At 36.9% G+C, this 26,799-nt stretch overlaps 1 protein-coding gene across 1 annotated transcript in view; it reads right to left on the reverse strand.

Annotated features, from left to right (window-relative positions):
* The window catches only part of PRKDC (protein kinase, DNA-activated, catalytic polypeptide), a gene marked incomplete at its 5' end in the record, with an annotated part of 83,442 nt that extends 56,863 nt beyond the window's left edge, over nucleotides 1-26,579 (reverse strand). Inside the window, 30 exons of the mRNA XM_009584843.1 lie at nucleotides 365-619; nucleotides 1,132-1,265; nucleotides 2,257-2,356; nucleotides 3,344-3,438; nucleotides 3,854-4,080; nucleotides 4,892-4,999; nucleotides 6,269-6,421; nucleotides 7,088-7,251; nucleotides 8,617-8,707; nucleotides 9,730-9,836; nucleotides 10,278-10,437; nucleotides 10,813-10,932; nucleotides 11,305-11,391; nucleotides 12,323-12,482; nucleotides 13,194-13,309; nucleotides 13,759-13,908; nucleotides 14,193-14,330; nucleotides 14,938-14,987; nucleotides 16,075-16,243; nucleotides 17,100-17,264; nucleotides 19,388-19,534; nucleotides 19,758-19,915; nucleotides 20,925-20,955; nucleotides 21,047-21,102; nucleotides 21,639-21,738; nucleotides 22,925-23,037; nucleotides 24,327-24,435; nucleotides 25,394-25,468; nucleotides 26,304-26,396; nucleotides 26,503-26,579. Coding sequence (XP_009583138.1) covers nucleotides 365-619; nucleotides 1,132-1,265; nucleotides 2,257-2,356; nucleotides 3,344-3,438; nucleotides 3,854-4,080; nucleotides 4,892-4,999; nucleotides 6,269-6,421; nucleotides 7,088-7,251; nucleotides 8,617-8,707; nucleotides 9,730-9,836; nucleotides 10,278-10,437; nucleotides 10,813-10,932; nucleotides 11,305-11,391; nucleotides 12,323-12,482; nucleotides 13,194-13,309; nucleotides 13,759-13,908; nucleotides 14,193-14,330; nucleotides 14,938-14,987; nucleotides 16,075-16,243; nucleotides 17,100-17,264; nucleotides 19,388-19,534; nucleotides 19,758-19,915; nucleotides 20,925-20,955; nucleotides 21,047-21,102; nucleotides 21,639-21,738; nucleotides 22,925-23,037; nucleotides 24,327-24,435; nucleotides 25,394-25,468; nucleotides 26,304-26,396; nucleotides 26,503-26,579 — 3,708 coding nt within the window. The remainder of the gene's footprint in view (nucleotides 1-364; nucleotides 620-1,131; nucleotides 1,266-2,256; nucleotides 2,357-3,343; nucleotides 3,439-3,853; nucleotides 4,081-4,891; nucleotides 5,000-6,268; nucleotides 6,422-7,087; nucleotides 7,252-8,616; nucleotides 8,708-9,729; nucleotides 9,837-10,277; nucleotides 10,438-10,812; nucleotides 10,933-11,304; nucleotides 11,392-12,322; nucleotides 12,483-13,193; nucleotides 13,310-13,758; nucleotides 13,909-14,192; nucleotides 14,331-14,937; nucleotides 14,988-16,074; nucleotides 16,244-17,099; nucleotides 17,265-19,387; nucleotides 19,535-19,757; nucleotides 19,916-20,924; nucleotides 20,956-21,046; nucleotides 21,103-21,638; nucleotides 21,739-22,924; nucleotides 23,038-24,326; nucleotides 24,436-25,393; nucleotides 25,469-26,303; nucleotides 26,397-26,502) is intronic.
* Nucleotides 26,580-26,799: the final 220 nt, after the last annotated feature.

Genomic DNA, 26,799 nt, shown 5'->3' on the forward strand with positions numbered 1-26,799 from the left:
CTCCAGACATTAATAAAGAGCAAGTAAACAGCTTTGGAAGGATTTAAAAAACAAACAAACAAACAAACAAATCCAACCTCTATTGCTCTCCTCAGCAGAGGGAAATGAGCTGTACAGCATAATTTTTTCAAGATGAGAGAGAGTAAAAGAAATTGCTGGTGAGTGGATGACTGAGAGACAGAAATGTAAAGGTATATTTCTAGGACTAAAAGGAAACATTTTAAGATACACTATTAACAAAGTACTACTTAATCAAAAAACATCCAGTACAACAACTGTCATTCAAATCCAAGTTAGGAACTCATCTTGGATGGGCTTTGTGTAACAGACATGAATGAACCTAATGCAACAGTTAATCACTCACCCAGTATTTCATGAGGTTTGATCATTCGCAGCTCAAAGAATGTATTGTAGCAGTCCAGTGCTGCTAAGAACATATCCATCCACCGCATGACAGTCTGTAACCTGAAGGGCTCTTGCATACCACGGAGAGTTGGCTGAGAAAGGATCCCAGATGAACTTTTGGCATCACTGCCACCTCCTTCAAATTTGTTAATGAGGAAAGAAACATCTTGGTTTTTTAGAACATTAGCCAGCCAAGAAGATGGAGACTTGCTTCCTGATAGAAATAAACACACAAATATAAATTCTCTAGGAAAAACACATTTCAAGCTAGCAAGGAATTAGAGGCAAATGGACTGACATGCCCAAGCTTTGTGTTTTAAACTGGACCTTCTAGCAGACAGGGTATTGGTTCTGGTCTAGCCTTGGTCATGCTACTTAAATTACCCACAAGGAGGATGTCAATTTGTGAGACACTCCCACTAGTTCCCAGTCAGCAAATACTGCCTTCATAGCTGGATGCAACAGCAGTTTTGGGCCTGTAAGTTCTCCTTCCTGGCTGGAAGGAAGTTCACAATAAAACCCTCTTTGCCCACAAACCCCAAGGTTCCCACCATGTTTGTTTCCAATACGAGCAACTACTTAGTTTCTATTTAACAGCGGTGAGTGAACAGACATTTACTTAAAAAATAATTTTTCTTGTAACTAATACTTTGCACAAAAACATAGAGGGAAGGCATGCACAGTACTTAGAAAGCAAAGATAATAATACATTGTGACTTACAATACCTGGTAATAAAGGAACAAATTCATAGAAGAGCTCCATGGCTTTATGTCGGCACTCTGTCTGAGGTCGTCCACACTGCACCAAGAGCCACATGACAACGTCCAGAAGACACACTGACTTAGTAGCTGGAAATCCTCTGCACAAAAATATTAGCAGTTAACAGTCCTCATGACATCTACCAAGAAGGCATAGTCTTCCAGTTGAAAAAAATCAAAACGTTCCATGAGCATTATGAATGTCCTTTTATCTATCTAACGAAAACCCATCTACATTACAAGGAAGAGCTCTTCTACAAGCACATCTTGCACTGCTTTCCTTTCTCCCCACTCTACTTTGGATCCCCAGAGCATAGTCTCTGTGGCAAAATTTTGAAAAGCAGAATCAGATCTCTTTCCTTCTCTTTGTAACACTCAAAGAGACAAAAACGGAGAGTAAAGCTTAAATAAACCCGCATAGTTTTTCCCCATCCCTCATTATCCAGTCTCCTAACTTACCATATGCCACAGCAGTGAGCTAACTCCCAGATTCCACTTGCCTGTTTTTTTAGGATCACAGGATAATTCAGGTAAAAAGGGACCTCAGGAGGTCCCTAGTCCAACCTCCTGCTCAAAGCAGGGTCAGCTATGCGATCAGCCTAGGCGACTCAGGGCTTTATCCAGCCTGATACTGAATCCATTCTTGCTCCTTCCGCGTTTTTCACTACCCCTCTTTAATTACTGATCATCCTACTGCTGTTTGTCCTACTTCTGCTAATACAGCAATTAAAAAAAACAAAACAAAACAAAACCACGACTTGGGAGGAGTTTCCTCCAAATGCTTTGTAACACCAGTGCTAACGTTATTATAAACACTGCTGGGGGAGAAACATGCTTTTCTTTCCCTTCTGTCCTTGCCAAACTAAAGCAAGCTCTCTGTTCTGAGCTCACCACACTTGAATAAAGAATGACCATCATGATCCTTTTTTATCATGTCCAGCATTTCTCACCAGTGGTTCAACAGACATATCAGGAGATCTCTATCAGCAACAGTCACAGGATGAATTCCCCATTCAGTCCTAAGTGTTAACGGAACTACATGGTTAACCAAAATGTAATATTTAAAAAGCAAAAGAATGGCAAGTTGCTGACCGTGGTATTCGCCGTTTTCCTTCCTTGTTCAGAGAAGGCGCTTTATGCTTGATTATGCGCTTCAGGTGATTAATAGTATCACAACATTGTTGAGTGGTACCTGTCAGAAAGAGAGAATTGACATGTATAAATAAATGCTAGCAACTTGGTTAAATGAATCAAGGTATTATTGCTACAGAAATGGTGCAAGACGACTTACACACAGGATAATGTCTACCACCCCCTCTACTCTGTGCTTCTATGGTAAATTTTTCAGGGCCACAGAACAAGATCATAAAATAGCAGACAGGTCAACACAGCCTGAGCCAACCGTGAGGCCTCTGCTATAAAACTATGGATTCTATTTTCCATGCTCATGCTTAGAGAAACTGTAGAATTTTCCCATATGAGTATTTCTTCCGGGGCCACTTCTATCGTATCCTGAACTGCTTCTGTGAAAGAAATAAATCTTTGTAACATCAGTTTTTGGTTTTATGTTCTAATTACTATTAACTGATGAAAGTCAGAGCATGAAAAAAAAAAAGAGAAAAGCAAGTCTACTGAAGAATCATTACAACTCTGCAAGAAATCACAGATTCTTCGCACAGCTACGTACTGTTGTAGGGAAGAATAACAAGGCAAACAGGAAAAGGTATTAAAAAATGGTGGAAATCTTCCACAGAATATAGAGAAATGCCAATTTTTCAAGCATTTTGTTTGTTATATAAGAGTAGACTTCAAGATTCTCATCAAGCTACATTTTTACAATGTGTAACTGCAAAACCAGTTACAAATCAAAAGCACCACTAGCATTTTTAATATTACCACAAAACTGTAAATAATTGTAAATGTGAAAAGGTTCTTTCTCTTGAGCACAAAATCTTTCACCTTCATATGTTGCAAGGAGTCGATTCGAAGAGTTCCTAACTAGATACCAAATGACCTCTCTATCAGTAATGAAAAATAATCCTTCCTTTGTTGCAAAAATAAGCACATTTACTTTTCCTCCAGTTATAGATTCATGGTTTGGTTTAGTTTTTCTTTTTTAATCCAAGATTCAACAGGATGACTTTTTTCTTCACTCCATAGTTAATTAATTATAGCTCACCTAATGATTTCTCATCTGTATGGGTTAAGGCCAGACTTTCCAGAAATACAACCAATGCTTCAAACACAAACTGCTCCACCAGAGAATTTTCTTCCCTTTAAAAATCAGGAATAAATACGATGAAAAACATGAGTAGAAGCAGCACTAAGTGTGAAATTCTAATTAAAAAAAAATACTGTAGAGATAAACTGCACAAGATGTTTGTACAAAAAAATACATCTAAACCACTCTAAAAGAACAGCAGTGAAGGTTTGCTGACCACCTTTAAAAGGCATAAGTAACTTCCCATAAACTTGTAATAGAAATTTAAATCTACACTCCCCACTTGCAGAAAGCCTGAACTACAAAATTATAATTAAAAATTAATAATCTGAGTAACTGAATTTTACAGCTATTGTATTCATTAATAGAATGACTGCCAGTGGATAACTATTTTTCTATGCTCAATTCTTTTTATCTCCTTGAACCTTTAGTCCAAGTTAGCTACTGTTCCGCACTCTGTTTGCTCACCTAAATTCTCTGTAGATGCTGTTAAAAGCAAGTGCTGCACCTAGTCTCTTGAAAGCACTAGGATGAAGAGCAAGACTATACAACCGTTTAAAGAGAGACTTGGTGTTTGCTGGGCTTTTCTCCTGCTGTCTCGGTGTTGTCTGCTTAATAGACCATTTCAAAAATTCTCGTACGCACTGACCACAGAAATCTCTCAAAGTGCTGTCAACCGGATCCACTATGCCACTCTGAAATTACACAACATTATTTCATTACAAGAATGACAAAAAAAAAGGCATTGTCTCAGTGCAGTTATTAGAGAATCTTATTTACGCAGTATTATTTGCAAGTTAAAAAAATGTACTCATACTTTCCCAGAAGTAGTAACGCCTCAAAATTACTACTGTCCAAGGGAAGCGGCAGCATTTCCAACCCTCACAGCACTGGATTAGGCCTCAAAGATCTGGATTTCTATTCTCATCTCAGCTACTGAACAGTTTAGAAGCCTTGTCTAAGTCACTTCATTTTCTGATAAGCCAGTTTCCTCTGCTTTAGAAGTGGTGTGGCAACATTGACTTTAATTTACAAAAAGTACTGCAAAACCTCCTGACCTATCTTGCCTCCAGACACTTCAGGTCAGTGCAAAAGCCAGTTTTAAATTTAAAGCTTTTGTGCCTGGTGAAGGCAAAAAAGCTTAGAGGAAAATTAAGCACACATCAAAAGCAACTTTCATTCAGAGTGGGGGAAAAAAAAATTCTGTATTTCAGTAGTTCCCTGTATACACTGATGATAAAAATAATGTTTCATTAATCCTATAAGCACTCTAAAGATGCTTCCTGCATTTTGAGAATGTCAAAGAAATAGAGAAATCCATCATCAAAATCTTGGTTAAGAAACATTAAAAGATCACAAAATTGATAAACTGGTTTCCTTCTTTCAGACAAATAAGGAGCCATTATATCTGTTTATGTACTCCTCATTTTTTCAGTAGTAAAGTGATGCTAGTTAAAAATAAAGTCATATGGCACAGAAAAAAGAAAAGGAAGACTTAAGACCTACCAAGATAGCTTCCAGGAACACCACTGTATCTTGACTCTCAAATTTTTTGTTGTTCGTAAACCAGTGAATGAGTTGCATGACTAACGGCTCATACAACTGTCTTGTTACCTGAAAAGAGTAAAAGCCAACTACATTTCTAGAATTAATGTATTTCTATGCTATTTTGCTATTCAAAATATGTAAGAATTAAAAAAAAATACTTCTTTGAAAAAGGGTCTATAAAATGAATAATCAGCTTCATATTACATTCCCATATCAAGGATTAAAAAACCAAAAGTATCTGGTTAGCTATTTTCTATTCAACTAGTCCCAAAAAATCTCCAAGCTTACTTTCAGTAAGATCCTCTGAGACAGACAAAAACCACTCACGCCACAGACTGATATGCCAATATACAGCCAGGGAAACAGGGAAGTTTGGTTTTAAGCTGTATTTTGATCTAAAATCTCTCTTAATCTTTACCATATACATTATTCTAATTTGCTGGATTTCAGCAATTCTACCTGTACGTCAACCTGATCAAAAACTGTCATACTATAACATGAAGGAAAGAACCATTAAATATACTTGCTTACGTACACACATGCTTATAATACATTGTGTATGCCTATGTACATTGGTTTGGGCCAATCCAGACATTATTTACCTACGGTTTATGTTCAGCCATATGCCAGCAAAAAGAGTTTCACCTAAATTGGTAACATAGCTTCCTGTGTATTTTAACAGAACACAAATCCCTCTGGTCTAAAAATAGAATCTGGATGCCAGGATCTAAACAGCAGTCTGAAAAGGCACAAGACCTGTAATTTCAATGGAGCTGAACCTATGTGTTTATTCTCTTTTGTGTAAAGGAGGAGAAATACCAAGTCCAGATGTTTGAATTAAATATCATCCTCAGCTATCAATGAGGCAGCTACAAATTCTCTCCCAAATGCTTTTCTTGTGGATTGTAGCTTTGCAATCATCCAATATTGAAATAACCAACTTCACCTCAAATTGACTTATTACAAAAAAAGAAAAAGACGGAAATTAAACACAGCAATAAAGAGCAGCTACTACCACAAACTCTTTGAACGAACCTTGAAACTTGAATTTGAAACCCTCATGTATTTGTACACTTCTCTGAGTTACGCTGAATTACAGTCCACTATTGAAGTCTTTGAAAAGTCTTCCACCCCAACCCCCCGCCCCGAAATCCTGAAAAACTATCCCTAAAATAGAATTTCAGCTTCCAAAATACATTACATTTGGGGGAAAAAAAAAAGGCAATGTGTTAGGATAACTTCTAACAGGATAGCTTCTAAATAAAATTATAAATTAATTCCCACATTTAGAGGTATTTTAAACAAGATAAAATGCTTATAAATGAATCTGTTTACCTGGTCTACGTCACAAGCAAGACGAAGCAGTACTGGAAATATTCGCTTATGTAACTGATACATGGGTGGGGGACCCTGACATCCTTCTGGCATCTGAGATGCTTTCCCCAACATATACATGACTATGCTATGTAGCAGCTCACATGCTGCAACCTGAAATTTAAAAATCCCTTTGATTATGCATCCATTACTTTCACAGAGAACGCAAAATTGTGGGCAGGAGAATGAGTCAAAAGAAAGGGTGTACTTGAGAAATCATTCCAATCTGTGCTAAATCACCGTTCCAGGAACAGATCATGTCCATGGAAACAATTTACGCACATTTTAACTGGCCTTTCTCCTAATGTTTTAGTCTCTATCGCGGGCAGTCACTTTTCAGCTGGAGAAAATTCATCACTGCATAAGTTACCCATCATTGTGTGTTCAAGAATACCTCCATTCTGGACTGTCTTTGGATATCAACATCCCAATCCAGCAAAGCAGCAAAATATTTGCTTAAGTGCCCTGCTGGCCTGGGCCCACAAGCTCATAGGCTATGCATAAGAAGGAGGCCAAACAACGCTGAAGATCAACTAGTTTAAAATTTTTGTTTTTATGTCAAGTCTAACTCTCAAAGCACAATGGTGTCTGATAGAGCTTATAGCAACTTCTGCTCTTTAGTTTTTAAACACTCAAAGTAATGTCATCATGAAAGAGCAGCAAAGCAGCACATTGCTACCCATGAATTAATTAAAACAGGTCTTTCTTAACAAGGAAGACATTATTCTAGGCAGTATTTCTCAGCTAGCATAAAAAAAGATGCTGAAAAACCATCAATACTTTTGTCTGTCTGTCACTTGCAGAAAGAGCCAGTTCAGTCACACGAGGCAAGAATAAATCTAAGTAGATGACAGGCTTCATATCTGCAAATGGTACAGCAAAGCTCAGACGTTTCTCAGTGTCCCAGGATACACATTTCTTCATCATCTCTTCTGCAGAGGTAGCTAATGCATTTGGAAACACCAAAACAAAAAAATAACCTTTATATAACATACACAGAACAAGTATTTCTGTAGCTCAGTCAAAAAAATCTGTAACCTTCCAACTTCAGTTAGATTGCCACAAAATGTTAATGTTTTATAAATTACTGGATGTTACAAGTACCAGAAGTATGTTAGAAGGCCGGTTTTATTTGCACATCCAAACAGATGTTTACCCACCACATGCTAAAAATAATTGCAGCCAACATTTCAAGAGACAGACGCAGCAGCCTCCAGTTTCAATACAGGTAAGTTTGGAGACAATTATAAACCCAGAAGACATTGAATCACACTTATTTAAAATACTTCTTTAAGACATCCAAATTTTGTCTTCTACTGTTATAAACAATCAGACAGGAAGATCCAACATACAGACTCCTGCAGCTGCACAGAAAACTACTACATTTATGGCTATGTTCTCCAAGGAAAATTGCTGTACTTACTCCCTTCTCTCCCTATATTCCCATATTTGTTAATTTGACCACACTTTGTATTTAATTTCCAGGGAATAATGCTACTTTCCCATGGTATTTCTGAATAAGCAACAGAGAAGTACTCAGCAGAAAGAAAATTGATTGTAAAGGCAGAAAAAACAAATGTAAGTACTAAAAGAAAGGAATAAAACTTCTATACAACCAAATTAGTTTTTAGACCAACTAAATTTTGCACTGAATTTATCCCTTAAAGCTCATGGTCAGGTACTCACACTATATTTTTCCATTTCTGTTTTAATTAGATTTTACGATATTTAATAATTAAATTATAAAGCTTATTCACAGATTGAACAGAGAAGAGCAGAAAACTTTTTTTTTTTTTTTGAGGAGGCACTCAAATGGAGCTTTACTGCCTGGACATACTAAAGGCATGGTGCACCTTAAACTCACAAGTGAAGAAGTAAGTTTGCCGAGACTTACACAATTCACAGGCTGCAGTTCTGCAAAACTGGATTGAGTGAGAATTGTAGTAAAAAGGTGGAAACAAGTACTGAGGAGCTACAAACCTGGGCAAAGTTTTAAAATGGCTTTGCAGCTAGAGGGCGAAGGTGGGGAATAAATAAAACCATATATGCAGATGCATATAATTTTTTGTCTTTAACTGAAGTTTTCTACACACTTTCTGCATTCCATAGTAAGTTAGTGAACACTTTACTCTCCTAAAATCCAGAACTGAATAAAAGCAATTTTGTTTAAGCAAGAGCAACAAAAAATAGCTTTCCTTGAAAAGCTCATGCATTCTCATATAGTGACGTTGAGACCTCACTAAAATCAACTTTCAAGAGAGACAGCAGAGGCATGTAAATATTTTTATTTACAATGACAGGACACTCACCTGTAATTAAGTTGTGGTTGATCTGCCCTCCCAAAGACCCAAGAAGGCGTGCCACTCTAGTCCTTACTGCTTCCAAGGAGGGACTGTCATCCTAAATAATTCACAGATTTATATTAGTGAAGGAAGAGTTCCTTCTATACATAATTAACTTGGTTTACATAGTAAATGAAGGTTTTATGGCTCTTATTAACATATGGATGAAGAAGGTAAAATGAAGAACCTGTGGGAGGAGAACCACATCAAACAAGAGAACAGTTTTGGTTCAATAAGTGAAAGAGGGGAAGACTGGAAAGCATTTTCATCACATTTTGTGGGCTCTGAATTGCCATTTCTCAAGTACAGGTTAAAATTTTAACATCACAGATAACACATACCTACAGAATTATGTAATAGTCTAAAAAGTGGAAAGAAATCGGAAGTAAAAATTACTCTCTTAGTTTGCTTTAATCCCAGAACTTAAAGTTTAGATCCTGTATCTTTATGCAAGCAGCCAACCGATTTTCATAACCAGCCTGTATGGGATATAAAATTCACTCATTTTGTCTAAAGAGCGCTAGGTTGGAAAGAGAGAGAGATGTATATTAATAAGTATCAGTTTCATGCCTAAAAAAGGTTTATTCCAAGCTAGTTTGCGCACTGGAATATAAAAATAAAACTACATTTATTTCGAGCTACTTGAGAAGTCACTGGTCAAAACACACTGATAGTATGTTTGACTTCTTAGACTATGAACTTATCCACAAGATAACTAAAAAAAAAAAAAGTTACACATTCACAAAATGGTATTTGCACACTGCACCACTGATTTTAGGACCTGATTTTAGGTGTCGGAGTTAATTTGTTTCCGCAATATATTAGTCTAGCGGTGCTGCTGACTTACAAGATTTCTTCAATTCCCTTTCCCTGCTTCATTCCCATTCTCACCCTAGAATATGACATCTTTCCAGCTGTGCTGATGTAACAGCTTTTTGAGTCACGCTGTAGAACGGGCTTCATTGAACTGAGCTAAGGTAGAAATAACCCTCAGAAAAAAAGTATGCATACAAGAAAGGAAGAGAAACAGAGGGAAGCGATTATCTCACATTTAACTCTAAAAAGAAACAGTGTTCTTACCAACGCGAAAGTCTTTGCTTTTCTTAAACGCTGTATCACAACTTTATTAAATCCCTTCTGGGCTGCTCGAGAAAGTTTCCTTACTTCCCAGTTATTCTGGGATTCAACTGATGATTAAAAAAACAGCATATGAATATTAGTTTATTGTAGCTGCACCTCATGCACCTACTCATAATTTCTTTAAAAAAACCCACCCTGGTTTTGTCTGTTTTTATTTTTAGGATGTGACAATTATTCTTTCATTTTAAATCTTCATTAAGGAAAATAAGTCTCTATTAGTGAAAACTAAGCTGATTTAAGGATATAAAGGACAAATCACAGAGAAGTGGCATATAAAACGGCTACAATTAATGATTGTTTGGCAGGAGCAAATAAATCCTAGTTTAAGAAAAAGGTAAATTTTGGGGTGTAAGAGAAATTATATTGTTCCAACCACAAGAAACACACAATATAGACAAGAAGTATGTCACATTCATATCTCTAGGCGTAACTATGCAAAAATCATTTTCTTTTCCCCTCACGACTAAAAATTCATTGCCTGTATGTACCTGTAGAAGTGGAGTTTTTCAAATAACCATGAAGAAGAGGTAGAACATCCTTGTAGTGAGGTTGCATTATATGTCTGGGGATGTGAGCTGACCAGTCTTCCAAAGCATCCAGTCCCAGATCAGCCATTGGGGTACAGCTAAGGCCCAGCTTAAATGCATTCTATGTGTCAAATGTAAAACTATCAGCCTTTCATTTTCATTGACTACTATTATTTAAAGGTAAAAAAAAACCCAAACGTATTTGAAAGCATTTAGCATACAGTATATCCTCCTCCTTAATAACTTCTGTCTGCTTAACATCTCAGTCAACATCAGCACAGGACATATAATTATATTGCAACACAGGCACTAACAGAGCCAGCTTAGTGCAAAAGCAAATTCTGACAATTTACTTGTTTATCCAAGAAGTCAAGTACTCGACAGTGCAAAGCTTAACGGTTATCTTACTTATTCAACAGGATACTAACTTTGCTCCAAAATTTTTGCACACGTTTTAGAAAAAAAAAAGCGTTAGCTGTACATCACTTTGACCCACCTGCAGTGCGGGAATATATGCTGTGATATCAAGCATGATGATGTCATGTGGTAAAGAGAGCAAAAAATTAAGACAGGATGCCAACAACTCATCTTTATACTGTTTCATTTTTGCTGTAACCTAAAATTCAGATAAATAGGTCAAGAACAATCACAAACCTTGTAAGATCTTGATTTAGGTATATCAATACCCAGGTAAAATACACAACTCAAAACCAATACTGGAATCTCATTCACCTGCAGATGGTTACCAGGAAGTATTTAATGCACAATTATACATTTACTTCTCAATTGTACATCAATAAGTGACCAATACACCTCTTCCAACATCAAGTAAAAAATGGACAGAAAAAACCCACTTCGTTGCATAATTCAAACAGCTGTAATACTTCTGTCATATATATGTAAGATTTCTCAGAAGACGTAATTTTGATTGAGTCATTTATGCTTATATTCAGACTAAGAAAGAAAGTTAGCCAGCAAAATAACTTACCTCTTTTCCAAACTTTACAAACAGTGCAAAGCAAGACCTCTTTTCTGGGTCTTCAGGACACGTTCTGAGACTATTTGGACTGACACCCTACCAAACAGAAACCACAAGTCAACAGTATTAAAAAATGTAGTACACAGTACAAATATGAAGCACAAGTTGAACTCAAAATAAATACATCACTGTCCAATATGAAATCAGTGTCAGGGAAAACTTGAAATGTACATTTGTCTCTCAATGCTTAGAAACTAATACTAGTACTGTGCACTGAGAGTCAACTTTTGGGAATACACTCAATATTACCAAAATAAGCAAGATAACTTTTCAGTGGCCTAATTTTCTCCCTGCCTTCCCAGCTAACAAACCATAAAAGACAAAAAAAAAAAATTCCCTAATAGTGGATGCCCAGGTGGCAAGAATGCAGGTGGAATAAGAAAACAGCAATTCACAACATCATCTACAGTACAAGCAACTACACCAATGAGTTCCCAAACTTGCTTCACTTGGTGCCATCGCCAGCAGTGGCAGGGACAGTTCTGGGCTTTGTGGTGGGCTACACACACAATGGGATGACGCACCATCACTTTACAACAGCTTCCATACCACTAATGGTGTATCACATTTCTTAGGAAATCAGTGAGTGGAATACAAGTATACCCCAGAAGCTGAGTAATTAACCCATACATGTCTCTGCTGTTGTGGCTAAATTGTTTCTAATATCCAAGATACCTTCTGTACCGTTTGCACTGCAAGGGTATTTCCCATCCCTCTGTTCACGCAGCTCAGGATTTTGGAAAGAGCATTACACATGGGTGGTGTCTCTTCAGAAACTGGGCTTCTAGTCTAAATTTTTACTTTCTATGTGTTTATAACTATGGAGGCATAGGATGCTATAAATATTTGAAACGACTGGGTAACAGTTTCAATGAACTATTTTCCATAGCACATAAAAGACTATATATAAGAACTGCACCATCATTAATACAACATGTTACCCCTCTGTTGGGAAAAGAGATCTCACCTCAAAGTATTTTATTTTCTTGGCAATTTTCATTGTAACAGAAAGCAGCTTGTAGAATCCACTAATAAGAGGTAGTCTCGTTGAATGTATAATAAGCTCATAACCAAAGGAATATACCCAAGGGTTAAAGTACTCAACATGCTTCTCTGGAAGTATCTCTCTAAAACAGATGCACAGAAAACATACGGGGGTGGGGGGAAAGGGAATAAAATATTTGGGTGGTGGTTTTTGTTGTTTTTTTTTTTTTCTTCAAACTTTCAAGTCAGTACAAGAAAGAGAAGTATTGCTATAACAGAGCAGCTCCAAAGACAATGAGGGAATAATTACATGCTGCCTTCTGAGGCAAGCATAGGAAGATCTCCATTTTGCTTTACAGTGCAAAGTCATTTCTTCCTCATTACATCTCGTTATTAGATTTATACAAAACACATATGCACATAGCACATTTCATTACTGAGACTGCAATATTGCTAGGGGAAATCAACTGGACCTTCACAAACAACGCTGTACCTTTCGCTTAATGCCCCATACTACTTTATGAAGACAGTATTTCTGGTCTCTGAAGTATTTGGTATACATGGTCAGTATAATACTAAAAGTTACAACACATACCGAAAGACAATTACACTCAAATAATGAAAGCTAATTACTTGTCTCCTGTACTCTTTAAAAAAAACCAAGCTGATGAGCTAGGATGTTTTTACTTATGACCCAGATGTCTGAAACACACTTACTGTCTCCCTGCTAATCAGCTTGTGCATTTTGAAATATGGTATATCGTCATAAGTCAGAAACAGGCACCTTTAAATCTCACTTTAAATTTCTTCCAACCACTTTGTAACTTCCAAACTACATAAAAACATATTAATACCTGCAGAATTCCACTAGATTTATAAAGGCAACAAAGTCTGTTGGCTTTGTTGGCTGAAGGTTTGAAGCAGGGTCAGAAGTAGGCCCAACCACAGCACTGTCAGTTTCATTTTCATCCTGAAAATAAATATTGAAGTAAGAACACTGGATCTGTGACAACACAGAAAGCACTTACACCTTTTTTCCAGATAAACAGTCTCCTCCTCTTTTTCTAGCTGCTAATAGCTAGTCTGACACAGACAAATGACTAATAATTGACACATCAATAATTCAAAAAAATAACATGGGTTGCTTGCTCATAAGGAAAAAGCAAGTAGAAAAATGAAAACCACTAGATGCCAAAGTAGGCATCACAGATTCTGTGAACTACTTCTGATTCTGATGTTCCCATCTCCTAACACTGCAATGCAATATCCAGAAATACGAAGCAAAACATTTTAACTAGTATGAACGTTGTTTCAAGGACACTATGAAGAGGTATATAAGCATAATGAAAACAAAACAGGGAATGTGATTTTGGTTCCCCTACAACAGCAGAAATTAATGGACAAGTCATCAGATCTCACCTGTTCATTAACATCCAGTTTCTGAACAGTCAGGTCCAACTTCTCAATAATCTTCAGAATTGATTTTATAAGTTCATCATACAGCAAGCGATTCAGGGACTGCAGTGGTGAATTTGCAGTAAGAAAGTTTTCATCTTCAGAAACACATTCCTTTGTAGGAGGAAAAAGTTCGTATTTCAAAACACCAATGAGAATTATTTCTTGAATTTAAAAACCAAGATTTGAATGATTCAGAGAATTCGGCTTTAGACGTTCCTCAGCTATGAAAGCCTAAATTCACCCGTTTAATTCATTTATCAGCCACAAAATTCAACTAAATCCAGGAAACAGTTCTTCTGCAGCATGACATTTGGAAAAAGTCTAGGATTAGGAAAGCAGTAATAAGACTCAGGATTACTTTTCCTTTTGTATTTCCATGTTAACTATGCTTTTACCTTCATTGTGTCACAGTTCAGTAGACTTCTAAAGAGATACAGATAGTCCTTATACGTTGGTACTTTCCATCTCCCTGTCCCAATCTCTCCAGCTTCACGCGAGTCTTCTGATCCAGAAGTTTCTTTTCCAAAAAAATCCTGAAAGAACACACAATATTTTTCAGAAACACTGCATATGTAACTACTTGACTCAAGCCAAAACACAATGTAAAATTACTTCTGCAGGTAGAAACATGAAATGTTTAGCTTTCTCATTTAACCAACCTGAAAAGAGCACAAGCCAACCAGCTCCTTTCAAAAATTTCTAAAGTACTTCTTCCAGTGGTCAGTTGTTTGACAAACTCTACAGTCATCCTGCTGCACAGGATTAAAAAGCTTTAAAATCATCCCTTATTACAAACATTCAGTAAAACTTTTAAAGTGTTCAAAATTTGTTAACCTGAAGAAAGCTAGATGACCTTAAGTACAACCTACTTTGTTACAGACACCTGAGTAAACAAGAACTGCAGAAAACAAAAGTCTATCTCCTGGTTTTTTTTTTTCATTCAGTACAAGAGGCACATCCTCATTATGCTGAGCAGATGTAGGGACCAGAGACTAATAACAACTGAGCCACAATTCAAAATGGATGGTACTATTTTTACTTCTTTGGGCCTTCCCGTCTTTACTGGGCTAGATCTTCAAGAATTAGAATGTATACTCTAGGAAGCTAGATGAAATAAATACGTTTAAACAGTTATTTTACCTTTGAAAATGCAATTGGCTTGGAGAAGATTCTGATTAATCCCTGATGCACTGAAACAAAAAAAAAATATTGCCTGAACAGACTTAAAAAGGCACAGAATCCATATCACTCATTACGTTAGCAATGAATTAAATCAGTCTTCTATTTTCTACATTCTGTCAGGATAAGGGAGAGCCAAAAGAACACAGATTTTTCTATAAGGACAAATATAGCTAAAACCAGAGTCATAACTCTAGGATGTTTCACAGGGAACCAATTTTGAACTTGCTTCTTACTACTTTTTCTCAATACTGTTTTGACTTTTTCCTGAGTCTGGATGCAGTGATGACCAAGGCATTACCTATAACGCCCATACTGAAAAAGGCAAAACTCCCAATGACTCCACAGACATGGACTTAGGATCTCCATTCTGGCATGGTGCTTGGGAGCACCACATCCCAGATCAAGAACATGGAAAACAATGAAAATGCTACTGCAATAGAGAAAAGCCACTGTAAGTAATTGAAAGAAATTGAAAATAAATTCTGAAAATCATTATAATGAAATGTCAGCCTGCTGGAGGCTACTAGAATTGTCAGTTACCAACGCTGACACATTCATTATTACATTCACAGGACTGTATCTGACTAACCGCATATTTGGAATTTTCATTTTTACTATGTACAAGTTCCACAGCATAAAAAGATTGCATTTCTAATAGAGATGAGACTCACCCTACTTTCTGTGATATTTTGTAGGGGTAACTGAAAGGGTATTGGACAGATTTTTTTACATTTCTCTGTGAAATTCCTTTCTCCCCACAATCCCTCCAGGCAGGAACGTACGTCTTATGTTTAATATTTAAACAGATTTTCACAAAAATATATTCTCCTGCCCTTGATGATAGCCACTCTGTCATCCAAAACAGTTGCTAAATGTATTCCTTTAGTGATTTAACAACAGACATTGAAAAATAACACAAAGACAATCCTAAACCTCCATTATTAGAGGATGGGAAAAGCTTCACTTTTGACCCCAAATGGCTATTCCACATATCTCTCTTAGAACCAGTTAATCAATTTAGGGAAAAAAAAATCCAAACCAAAAAGCCACACCGCTCCCCCCCACAACACAACAAAGTTAATATCACAGACTCACCCACAGTGCTAATAAAACTCCAGAGAACTGGACCTTTTCCTGAGAGGGCTAGAAATAGCTTTATTATAGATCTGCAACAGACTAACTGCATTTTTTCACTGTATTGTGGAAAGCTATTGATCTGCAGCACAACTAGATGTTCAAGAACCGGAGTGTATACTTCAGGAATCTAGAAGAAATAAAACCAAAACACCCATCATGCAAAGACAATGATTATAACTCTGTATCAATGTGTAGGATTATGCTAAATTATTTCGGCAACATATTTTGTTACCAGGGTTTACATCATGACCTGCTCTGAGAACAATAAAAGACTTAGCAAGTGAATTCATCTTAGACATAAAAAAACCCCCAAAACAAACAAAACAAACAGAATAAGAAAGTTTCCTGGAACACATTATGGAAAGTAGCTCCTGAATAGATTAGCGCTTCGGTGGAATCAATCTTAAGCTTATTAGAAAAGTACCAATTGAATTAAACAATAATAACAGAGCAGTATAATCTGTTCATCCTTAACAATCTGAATACAGACATAAGTGAAAGTCTCTTCTCTGCCCCAACCTTACTTCTCAGCTCCAGCTAGGATTTAGAAAGCCCTCATTAAAACACAGACAGCATAGCATCAGACGAAAATCAAAGTATCAGCCTCAGAGAGCATGCTAAGTATCAGTACCAAAAGAAAAAGCAGCAATAGAGTGGTATAAACGCATAAAGAGAAGGGTAAGGCTAGGCCCAAATGAATAGCTTCGCCTAAAATAAATAAAAACCTATTCACATCTGGCTATCATGGTTTTCATTTCAATGCACTGTAGCATTTTATTTAATACATTCTGTACATTTTCTTTATTCAAATAAAATCCAATGAAGTATTCTCCCGATATTCTTCCCATCCCCTAGGAGCTAAATGTCATTGTATTTCAGGTACAGAAACACCTTCTATCATAGGTAAGTTCACAGCTACTACCTCCTTCTACATCCGTAGCTGCATAAAAAAACCTGACTGGTACTTTAAATACTCCACTTACTGTATCTATATGGAATATCACACTTGCAATGGACTGGAGGAAACTTGGTAGCTGGTACAGATGTTCATCTATTGTTTCTGCTTCTGTGAGGTACATTTGCTTACAACGCTGAAGGAGCTCAACATACATGTTGTCAACATCCTTAGAATGTATAGCTTTACAGGGCTTACAGAGAGAAAATAAAATGCTGATTTAGCAACTTTGTACAGTCAAGCAAACATATCCTGTAGCACTAAGACCCAGCCAAGTCTTCACTGAACCATAATAAGAATAATCTTTTAATTTTTTCCAGGAACTCAATACATCTGAATAAACTAACTTTAAGTTACACGTATGAGAAACATGGTACCTGCAATGAACTAAAATAATAGTTCACTGATGCAGTGTAATTTACTATAAGAGTACTTGAACTTTCAGTGACATGATTTCAAATGCAACCTGAAAAGCATGGAGTTTGGCTGTAAGTATCTTAAATATGGCATTATGGATGCTAATATTCACTTATAGTTCAACCTACCTGCATTGAAGTAGTAAGTGGCTTACCTTAATGTGGCTTAACCAATTATCATTGATAGGCTAGTACTATTTAACATTTAACCCAGCATCCCAAATTCTGAACTTGTATTGTGCTGGCATCTGTACAGAGAATAAAGACTACTCCTAAATTAATGAACAAGCGGAAAGCATCCCAAACAGTACTAGAGGGTATGTAATAATGCTTACAGATTTCTATAGAATGACTTGTAAATCACAGTATTTAGCGTGAACTAGGTCAAAAAACAGTCATTGTGGAAAAGGAACCGGGAACCAGGTCACAGGCAAGAACTGTAGTAGGGAACTGACCATGGAAAAAGAATGGACTGATTTAGGTAATGACAGAGTATGAGAGTTAGGCTAAAGGTTGAATCTAGTCTGCCTAAAAATATGCTGACAAAATTAAGACTATCTATGTATCATTTGTAGAACTGCAAGTGTTACTTTAAAATTATTTTAGCAATTAGACAGTAAAAGAAATATTCTGCCTTGAAACTGAATCGACTACTGAACTTGTGTTCAGGCTAAGGCCACTACTTTCAGTAGCAGCAAGACTCTACTTCCTCACAACCTAGCATCTTAGCTTGGCCAAGATTTAGTCTAAACAGGCTAACAACTATTAGTGTGTCTTAACATATTAAAGATTTATAGGTATTGGAGCATTAAGATCCCTTTTTCCTGTTAAAATTTGCAGTATTATCCTACATCTGTATTTACATTATGCAATTTTAATGAACCTGTTGTAACAGGTATTTTTAACAAGGTTCTTTCAATTCAGTAATTTGGAATACTTCTTTTTTTCTGAAAACAGTACCTTTAACTCAACTCCTTTCTAATTTGTATCATAGAAGAGGAAGACTAGGTTTCAACAAAGCACATAGAAAATTCTACAAAACAAATGCACTCTGCTCAAAAGGTCGTAAATAGAAAGGATTCAGCTAGTAACTAGCTATTCTATCACATTTCCTAACCTTCTCTAAATAATGTTTAAGATTATTTAACCTAATCTTTGCTTTGAGACAGAGAAAAAAAAAAGGAATGTCTACAATTTTGTTATATAAAAGTTGGGGTACCACCATCAAGCACATAGGTTGCAGATACATAAACACCATCCTTTTTTCACAGAACCTTAACTTTACTTTTATATTCCTATTTTAACTGACTGCTGACAAAAATTGCAAGTTGGTTCTTAATGGTGCTTCCTGACAAATATATCTACCCTCCATATAAATATATAAGTATGGTGTCGTTTTTTTAATTTGCAGTTGTTTCACAGATTACCTCCTAGTGTCTTGCAGTTAGCACCACATTTTGAGTGTCCTGACTTGAGATTCCTGCTCTGTAGGAAGCATATCTGAACTGCTTCCAGAGCAGAGCTGGCCTGGATTCTACCATCCAAAATGCAAACAGAGCTAACGAGGAATTGTCTGTACCTAAGTGATTAAGCACATCCTTAATTTTTGTGACAGCTGTATATGAAGTCCCTGTTTTTTCCACTTCAGAACCACTGCACAAGCAGAAGTAACCACAACCCTCAATGCTGCAAGTGCTCCCACTAAATTCAGTATGTGTTTTAATAATTTTCAACCACAGAGTACTTTACAGTGTAGCTAATTAAGTTCAACACTTAATCCAGAAACAGTAGTATTCCCTATATAACAAACTGTGTAAAATTGTAAAATGAATGGTACATGAATGCTAGCTTTAAATCCATCCAATACGCTCCTTTATCAGAGTAAGTTTCCTGCACATACTGCTGCAAAAAGCCCATATCCGCGAATGGCAATGGACAGCTCTTTGTTGCTCGAATCCATTCTTCTGATGATTCCATAGAACTGCTCCATGAAGAACTGCAATGTGCTCTTGTGTAGCTGTGCATCCTTAGCTACCATTAAAGAAATCTGTAAAGCAGATACAAAAATTTCAAGATTTCCAGAAACATGAGAAAAGCCACAAAAAATTACAGTAAAACTTAGAAGACAGTTAGCTCGTAATATGAAGCACTTCAAACAAAATAACTATTTATTAAATAAATTCACTGAACTTCCAAGCACCAAATACCCCCACTATTTCAAGAAATTTGACTTTGCTTTAGTCTCAGAGATCCCAGGGAAGTTACAATACCTGCTTGAGGAATGAATCTAGAGCCGAATGACTGGCCTTCTTTAGCTCCTGATTTGCATGGCCACACCATTTACACATTGCTTCAAAGAGGGAGACATAGTTGTCTAGGAGTAAGGTACCAAACTGAGCAGCATGCCAGCTGAACAACTGTAAACCAGCTGCAATTTAAAAACAACTCTCATTAAAACCCAGACTTATATTCCACTTCCCAAAAACAGACCAGACTATAAAAGTCCACATTAGGACTTTAGGTAGGTATATCTACCATGACTGTAGGGTATCAAATGTATTCTTCTAGCCATTACAGTACCAGTATCCAAACATTAAGAACTTAAGCATAAAAACAGCCCTCCAAAATCCTCTTTTTTAATGTACACCACTACGGAAAGCACAGCTGTGTTTTGAAGTAATTTATATTAACAGTGAAAAAGAAAGGGACTCTACTGGTTACAATTAATAAAATTCAATTGCACAATTCACAAGGATTTGGTTTCTGTGGTCAGGACATATGCCCAAGTCCCCTCCTCCACCAAACTGCCATGCAGACAAATAGAGAGTTCAGAATATAGGTAATTTCACAATCCCAAATATAAGCATAAATGAAATTTCAAGATCCCTAATGAATTCTTTTTTTTTTTTTGGCAGACTATCTTTAAAGAGGGTTTTACCCTTCACAGTTGCCACAGGCCTAGTACTCAAACCTTGCATTTTTTCAATTTCTGCATAAACCACTCACATTTCACAGGCCAATTTCTCATTCTCTTCATGAACTTAATTTGTTCCCAATTTCCTTCTCCTTCTTCCAGTGAAATTCCCCCTCCCTATTTTTTTTACTTTAACCCAATCCACCGTCTTCTCTTTTCTCCCAGTTTGCTACATTCCTCTTATTTCTACTCCTACCACTCCTACTCCTTCTCATACCAGGGTTTTGTACTACTCCAGAGGGGCAAATAGCATCAAGTGTAAGGCTGCTGTTCATAAGCTGATTAGACCTTGCCTAGTTTAACCAAATACATGTTTAACTCTTTAGATTCCAACTTAAAGTACACCAGCTTTGCTTCCCAATCAGCTTAGAAGACAGCCAGTAGAGAATAAACTCCAGACAGAATACACCATTGTATGTACGGTATTCACCTCAGCACAAATTGAAATAATGTACAATCTTACCTACATGTACTGCGTATCGCTTCTGATCAACCTGTAATATCAGAAAAGGTTTGTCATATGTGATTTATTCTTCATCAGGGCTAATTCATTTATGCAGAACAATTAACATGTGGCAAATTTACCTGTGGGTTGATTGCCTTCATTGCAAAATAAAAAATCTCCTTTGCAGTCTGAGGATCTGTGAAACAATCCAATAATGAGTATTTCACTATTGACACACAAGAGGTAAAGACAAAGATATTTTTAACCAAAACTTGGTATGAAGAAGCAATATTGGAAAGCCTTACGTATCTCATTTTAAAAGGCAGAGAGGCTTTTTCCTGAAGTACTCTTAAATTTGAAAAAAATTGTACATCGATATTCATTGATTTTTCTGAATATCCATGTTTTAACAGACATGTCTCTTCTAAGGGAAACATATCTCTGTATAAACCACATTCCAGCTTCAATGTGGCTCTCACAGCTGCCCAACCTCTGGTTAGAAAATAGCACTTCAAACATTTACGTACAGAAACACACTGATGAAGCCACTCCACACAAAGACAAACTACAAGGACCATGTAGCTGGATCGGCCTTGCTTTTGCATAAACCATCTACCAGCGGGGAAATTTTCATTCTGAGTTCACAGCGAGAAATGGTGCTGCTTGCTGGCTGTATAATGATTAAAATATATCAAATAGTGTAACTGTCTTTCACGTAGAAAAAGAACATACCTTCGTCCACAGATTTGGTAAAGTTGTACATGAGTGCAACCAGTCCCCTCAGACAACCTGCTACAACAGGTAGCTTGGGTCCCCTTGTAGCTGATGTCATCTAAAAAAAGTGGGAATTGAAAAAATATTACTCTCAAGCTAAGATAAATTTACACTGAGGCTTCCCAGTTCCTAGAAGTGTAGACAAAATAACATACTCCAACTTAATACAGTTATTTCAGCACCCACCTCTATGAACACAAGTCCACAGAAACATCTCCTACTCAGAAGTTTCATATCATTTGGTAGGGAGTTTAACTACAGAAACACAAGAAATCCTTTGAAAAGCATGAAATATGTTCCACCAAGACCAACCTGTCCTGGTTTCGGCTGGGATAGAGTTAAATTTCTTCCTAGTGCTGTGTTTTGGATTTAATATGAGAAGAATGTTGATAACACGCTGATGTTTTTAGTTGTTGCTAAGTACCTTGTCAAGGACAACTATCCTCTGCTACCAAGCAATTCTGGGAGGGAGCACAGCCAGGACAGCTGGCCAACGGGGTATTCCATACCATGTGACGTCATGCTCAGTATATGAATGGTAGGAGTGATCCAGGAAGTAGCGATTGCTACTTGGTTATCGATCAGTGCGGGTGGTGAGCAACTGCATTGTGCATCACTTATTTTGTATATTCTATCATTACCATTATTATTTTCCCTTTTCTGTTCTATTAAACTGTCTCTATCTCAATCCAGGAGGTTTTTTTCCACTCTTACCCTTCTGATTCTCTCCCCGTCCCACCGGGGGTGGGGGGAGTGAGCGAGCGGCTGCATGGTATTTGGCTGCCTGCCAGGTTAAACCATGACACAACCATACCAAAACTTAGATAGCACACACTAATAATGTCTTAAAAGTGCAGAATATAGGAAAGTAAAGTTCAGCAGAATTGTTGATATTGACCTGAAGTGCAAGGATTTTGCAGCTAGTAGAGACCAAATCAGAAACTACCAGTGCATGGCAATATAACTTTCCTTGGGTGCTACTGAAATGATCATCACGTGCCATCTTCTCTCACAGTAAATTGGTTAATTCGCTGTCACTGATGGCCTTGAATTTTTACTTTGAAAGCTTCTCAGAACCAAAGAATACAAACTTTAACAGTCCTTAAGGAAGCATTTATGATTGCCCAGTTAGATCCCCACAAATTGTACTAGTTACAATAGTATTCCAACATACAGCGCTACACACGTCAAAGGAAAAAAAAAGCAAAGCAATGCAAGAGTCTGAAAAGAAATTCCAATAATACCTGTGTTTTAAGCTCTCCCAAATAAGCTTGGAATAGTTTTTCAGAGTTGTTAATCATGTCACTAGGCTGGACCTCTCCCAAAACTCCCAAAAGCTCATAAATCTTCTCCAGTACTAGAAAGTAATTTAATATTATTAAATATTAATTACTGAAATAATTACTTTGACATTTCCATTGCAATTCCTGTGTAACTTGCAACCATGAGAAAACCATCCCTGATGGTTTAATTTTAATTGGTGATTAGCACGTGGGAAAGACGGCTCTTTACGATGTACATACATGCACGTATGTATCTACATACTACGATGTGAGATGCATCCTCCTCTCACATTAGTAAGTTAAACACATTTACTCTTTTTAAACGTGGCTTAGAAAACTGATTAATAAAGGCTATATGCACCGAGGAAGCATTTACCACTAATCCAAGTTTGCTGCTGGCCTTGAGGTTATGCTGGGTCTTTTAAGTACCATCAGGGTTAAGGCCAACAGCTAGCAGAACTTTCTAGGCTTGAGTTCAGACTATAGGGTTCTACGCAAGCACAGGAAGTTTTGTGAGGGCTAGACCTGCCAAGCGAAGATTTCAGCTGTAACTAGCCAAGACGATCGGACTAGAGCTTATATTAGTATGCTTAACATTATAAATAACACAATTAGGCAAGGCAGGAACTGATGAGCCCACATTAGGGGCAACCAAGGCAGGAACTATCACAGTAAGACTGCAGCTCTGTGGACAAAACTGGCCGGGGTTGGAATAAGGTTACAAAGAGCTTTATCATCTGAGCTGGGGTTTACATGAACTTTGACAGGGACAGGCAGCCTTCGCTTTTGATAAGAGCACCCACTGGAGGGACCAGGACTACTCTTAAGACTCAAAGTTATAGGGATGTGTGTGTGTATAATTATAAAACAGGTATAAGAGTAACTTCAAAGGTTCAGCTACACCAGGTTAGTACTGAACCTCGGGGGGGAAAAAAAAAAAAAAAAAAAATCTAAGAGCCTAGCAAAGTTAAGTTGGTTAATGACAAGAAAGCTGGAATTACTTTCAGGATTTAGGCATTCAGGGACTAATAATAACAGATTAGACATACAAATACTCTTTTATGTCAGGAATCCTAAACTAGACCTGTGCTTAAATTCAGTATGAACTGCCATCACTAAATTCAATTATATGATTTCTCCCGTATGTTAGCTCATACATAGATACAACTCTGCTAAGAAACAGCTAACTGCATGATCATGATCAGTACACCTGAACAAATTTTACTAGCTCTAAAACATGACAGCTACCGTTTTTAAACACGCTTGACATGGGAATAACAATTATACATTTCCATGGGGTATAATCCAACAAAAACTGAGTGTAAATAAAACAAAGGACATAGACAGAAAAACTAAAGCCTACCTGTATCAGGAACTCTACTTTTTGTGGCAAGTTCCCCATAAAATTTATTAAATATCTCTCCAACTTTCATTTCTTCCATCAGACAGGAATGTCGTAAACTTTGGAGCAACTAAGATAGATTAAAAAAAAAAAGAAAATTTAGGAAAATCATTAATATCACTACCACAATCCTACTTGGTCTAAATAAAACCACAGTTCATATGTGTAACTTCAGCTTAAGTATGCTATTCAATGAAAGAGATTTAAGGTGACTGGTCCAGGAAAGAGTATTGGCATGAAATCTACTTTAACAACAAACTACCTTCCTATATATGTATAAATACAAAATTTATAATTTTTCACTTCTATTATACATACTATATATAGATCATCTACGTGAAAACTATACACAGTATAATTATATATATATATAAAAACCTCACAAGAGCACAGGCTTAGCAAGTCTGCAGTAGCCTTTATCTTATTGTGTTTCTCTCCCTGCTGCTATAAAGCCAATCCAATTCACAGAAGAACTGACTCAGAATAACTCAGAAGAGAGTTTTGCTTCTCATAAAGAAAATTAAGTAGGTGCAAAAGCATTTGCAAAACAAGGATCTAATGCATTCTAAGGAAGCACATTATGAAATTACTGTCTCACACAGTAATAAAACTTTTGGGAAAAAAGCCCTCCTCCTCCTCCACACCTTTCACATACTGTTTCTAATACGTTATATCATATTATATATTAATACACAACATTTTTAAGTAAGAATACAATTGAACTGCAAAATTTCTCCTTAACCATAATAAACTGGGAGAGAGAAGATCTGCAGCTGCCCCCAAAACAATCGTGTCTTGCTCTAGCAGATGAAGGAATGACATGCTTACATCTAAGCAACCTACTGGAGGAATATCGAAGACAATCTGTTGTTAAGACATATCTCTTACTAACATCTAAATATTACACTCTCATTATTCTCTTGCTACTGCAGACTACAGATTTTCTGCATGATATAGCACAATTATAGTAATACAACAGATTTTCTACTTTTTCTAGAAACAAAAGAGATTTATAAAATGCATTTTACCTTCATCAGAAGTTCCAGAGCTGGGATTTTACATTTTGCTGCTCTCTCTTTTGTATAAACACTAATGCAAGTTTGCTAGATAGGAAAGCAAATAGAGATTATAATACTTGTAAGTAGAGAAGGGAATTCAAGGATAACAATGTATTCATCTACCTCTCTAAAGTATCTGTTCCTAACAAGTTTAAGGTTTTTTAAAAAGACTAAAACAACAAAAATATTCAGTCCCGAAAGTGGCTTCACTGACAACACTGCAGCACTGTCTGACATAATAACAAACCCCAGCTCAAGCAAAGAAAGTGCAGTTTCTGGAATAAAAAGCAAATTTCTGCCTCTGTACTACCGCTCCTTACAATATGTAGCTACTAATTTCAGATCAGAAAGTGCACTGGTGCAGTCAAGCATTCCTATGCAAAGCAGTATTATTCAGCAATCTAGACTCAAGGAACCTCATTTTTAGAGTTACTGTAGTTTCCACCAATTTCTGTATATATTGCAAAAGTAACAACTTTGCAGGAAAAATTTTTAAAGATCAGTATTTAAAATTAAACATCACCTATAGAAACATTTAAATATTACACTGGAACTATAAATTTAGTCTGTATAAATTAAAAGTTATAACCATTATTTTCAATATCAATAACTTATTTTCAAAATCAATACCTATTATGTTCTATAAAGAGAAGTTAATAAAATTAAGTCTATAGTTGAAGAAACAATTCCACACTTCTCTGTTGTATTAATTACACTTTATGTCAATCAAACTATTTCAGTTCTAACAAGAACACTAGAGATGGGTAAAGCAGACTGGGAGGGGTGAAGGATAGTTATGAATCTGTTATGGTATGAGGCCCACCAGAATTGCTTCAACCATTCGGCAAAGACCTTTAGGAAATAGTTTTCCTTTACCCACCTTAATATGACAGGCATAAGGATGAACTTTGTCACCAACTTTTTCCATAAAGACACAAAGAAACTTCAATGCTTCTTCCCTGCAATCTCGAAACTGAAAAGTTAAAAAAAAAAACTTAGTTTTAGCGTGTATAATATAACATGCTCTCCATATAGCACTACTTCAACATTTCTTTAACAGTTAAAGTTTACCAGCTTACCTCCTCGATGCCGAGGGATCTGTGGATAAAGACGAGTAAGCCATGCTCTTGGGAAAACACCAGGGAGAGGTGCAGCGCTGCGGGGAAGCAAACCGACCGTCAGGCGCTCGGTTTCCATTCTAGAGCAGGCAGGCCGGGACGCCGGCCAGCCGGCTCCTTGTGCAGGATGCCTCAGCGCCTTGGGCAGGACCCATGCTTGTCACCAGAAAAACAACCCACTGTGGGCGCTTCGGACCTCCCCGCGGGCTCGGGCCCGCGCCCTGCGCCTCCCTCTGACCTCGGGCTGCGGCCTGCCCC

The sequence above is a fragment of the Fulmarus glacialis genome, unplaced genomic scaffold (genome assembly GCF_000690835.1).
Source record: "Fulmarus glacialis isolate BGI_N327 unplaced genomic scaffold, ASM69083v1 scaffold30950, whole genome shotgun sequence".
Taxonomy (NCBI): domain Eukaryota; kingdom Metazoa; phylum Chordata; class Aves; order Procellariiformes; family Procellariidae; genus Fulmarus; species Fulmarus glacialis.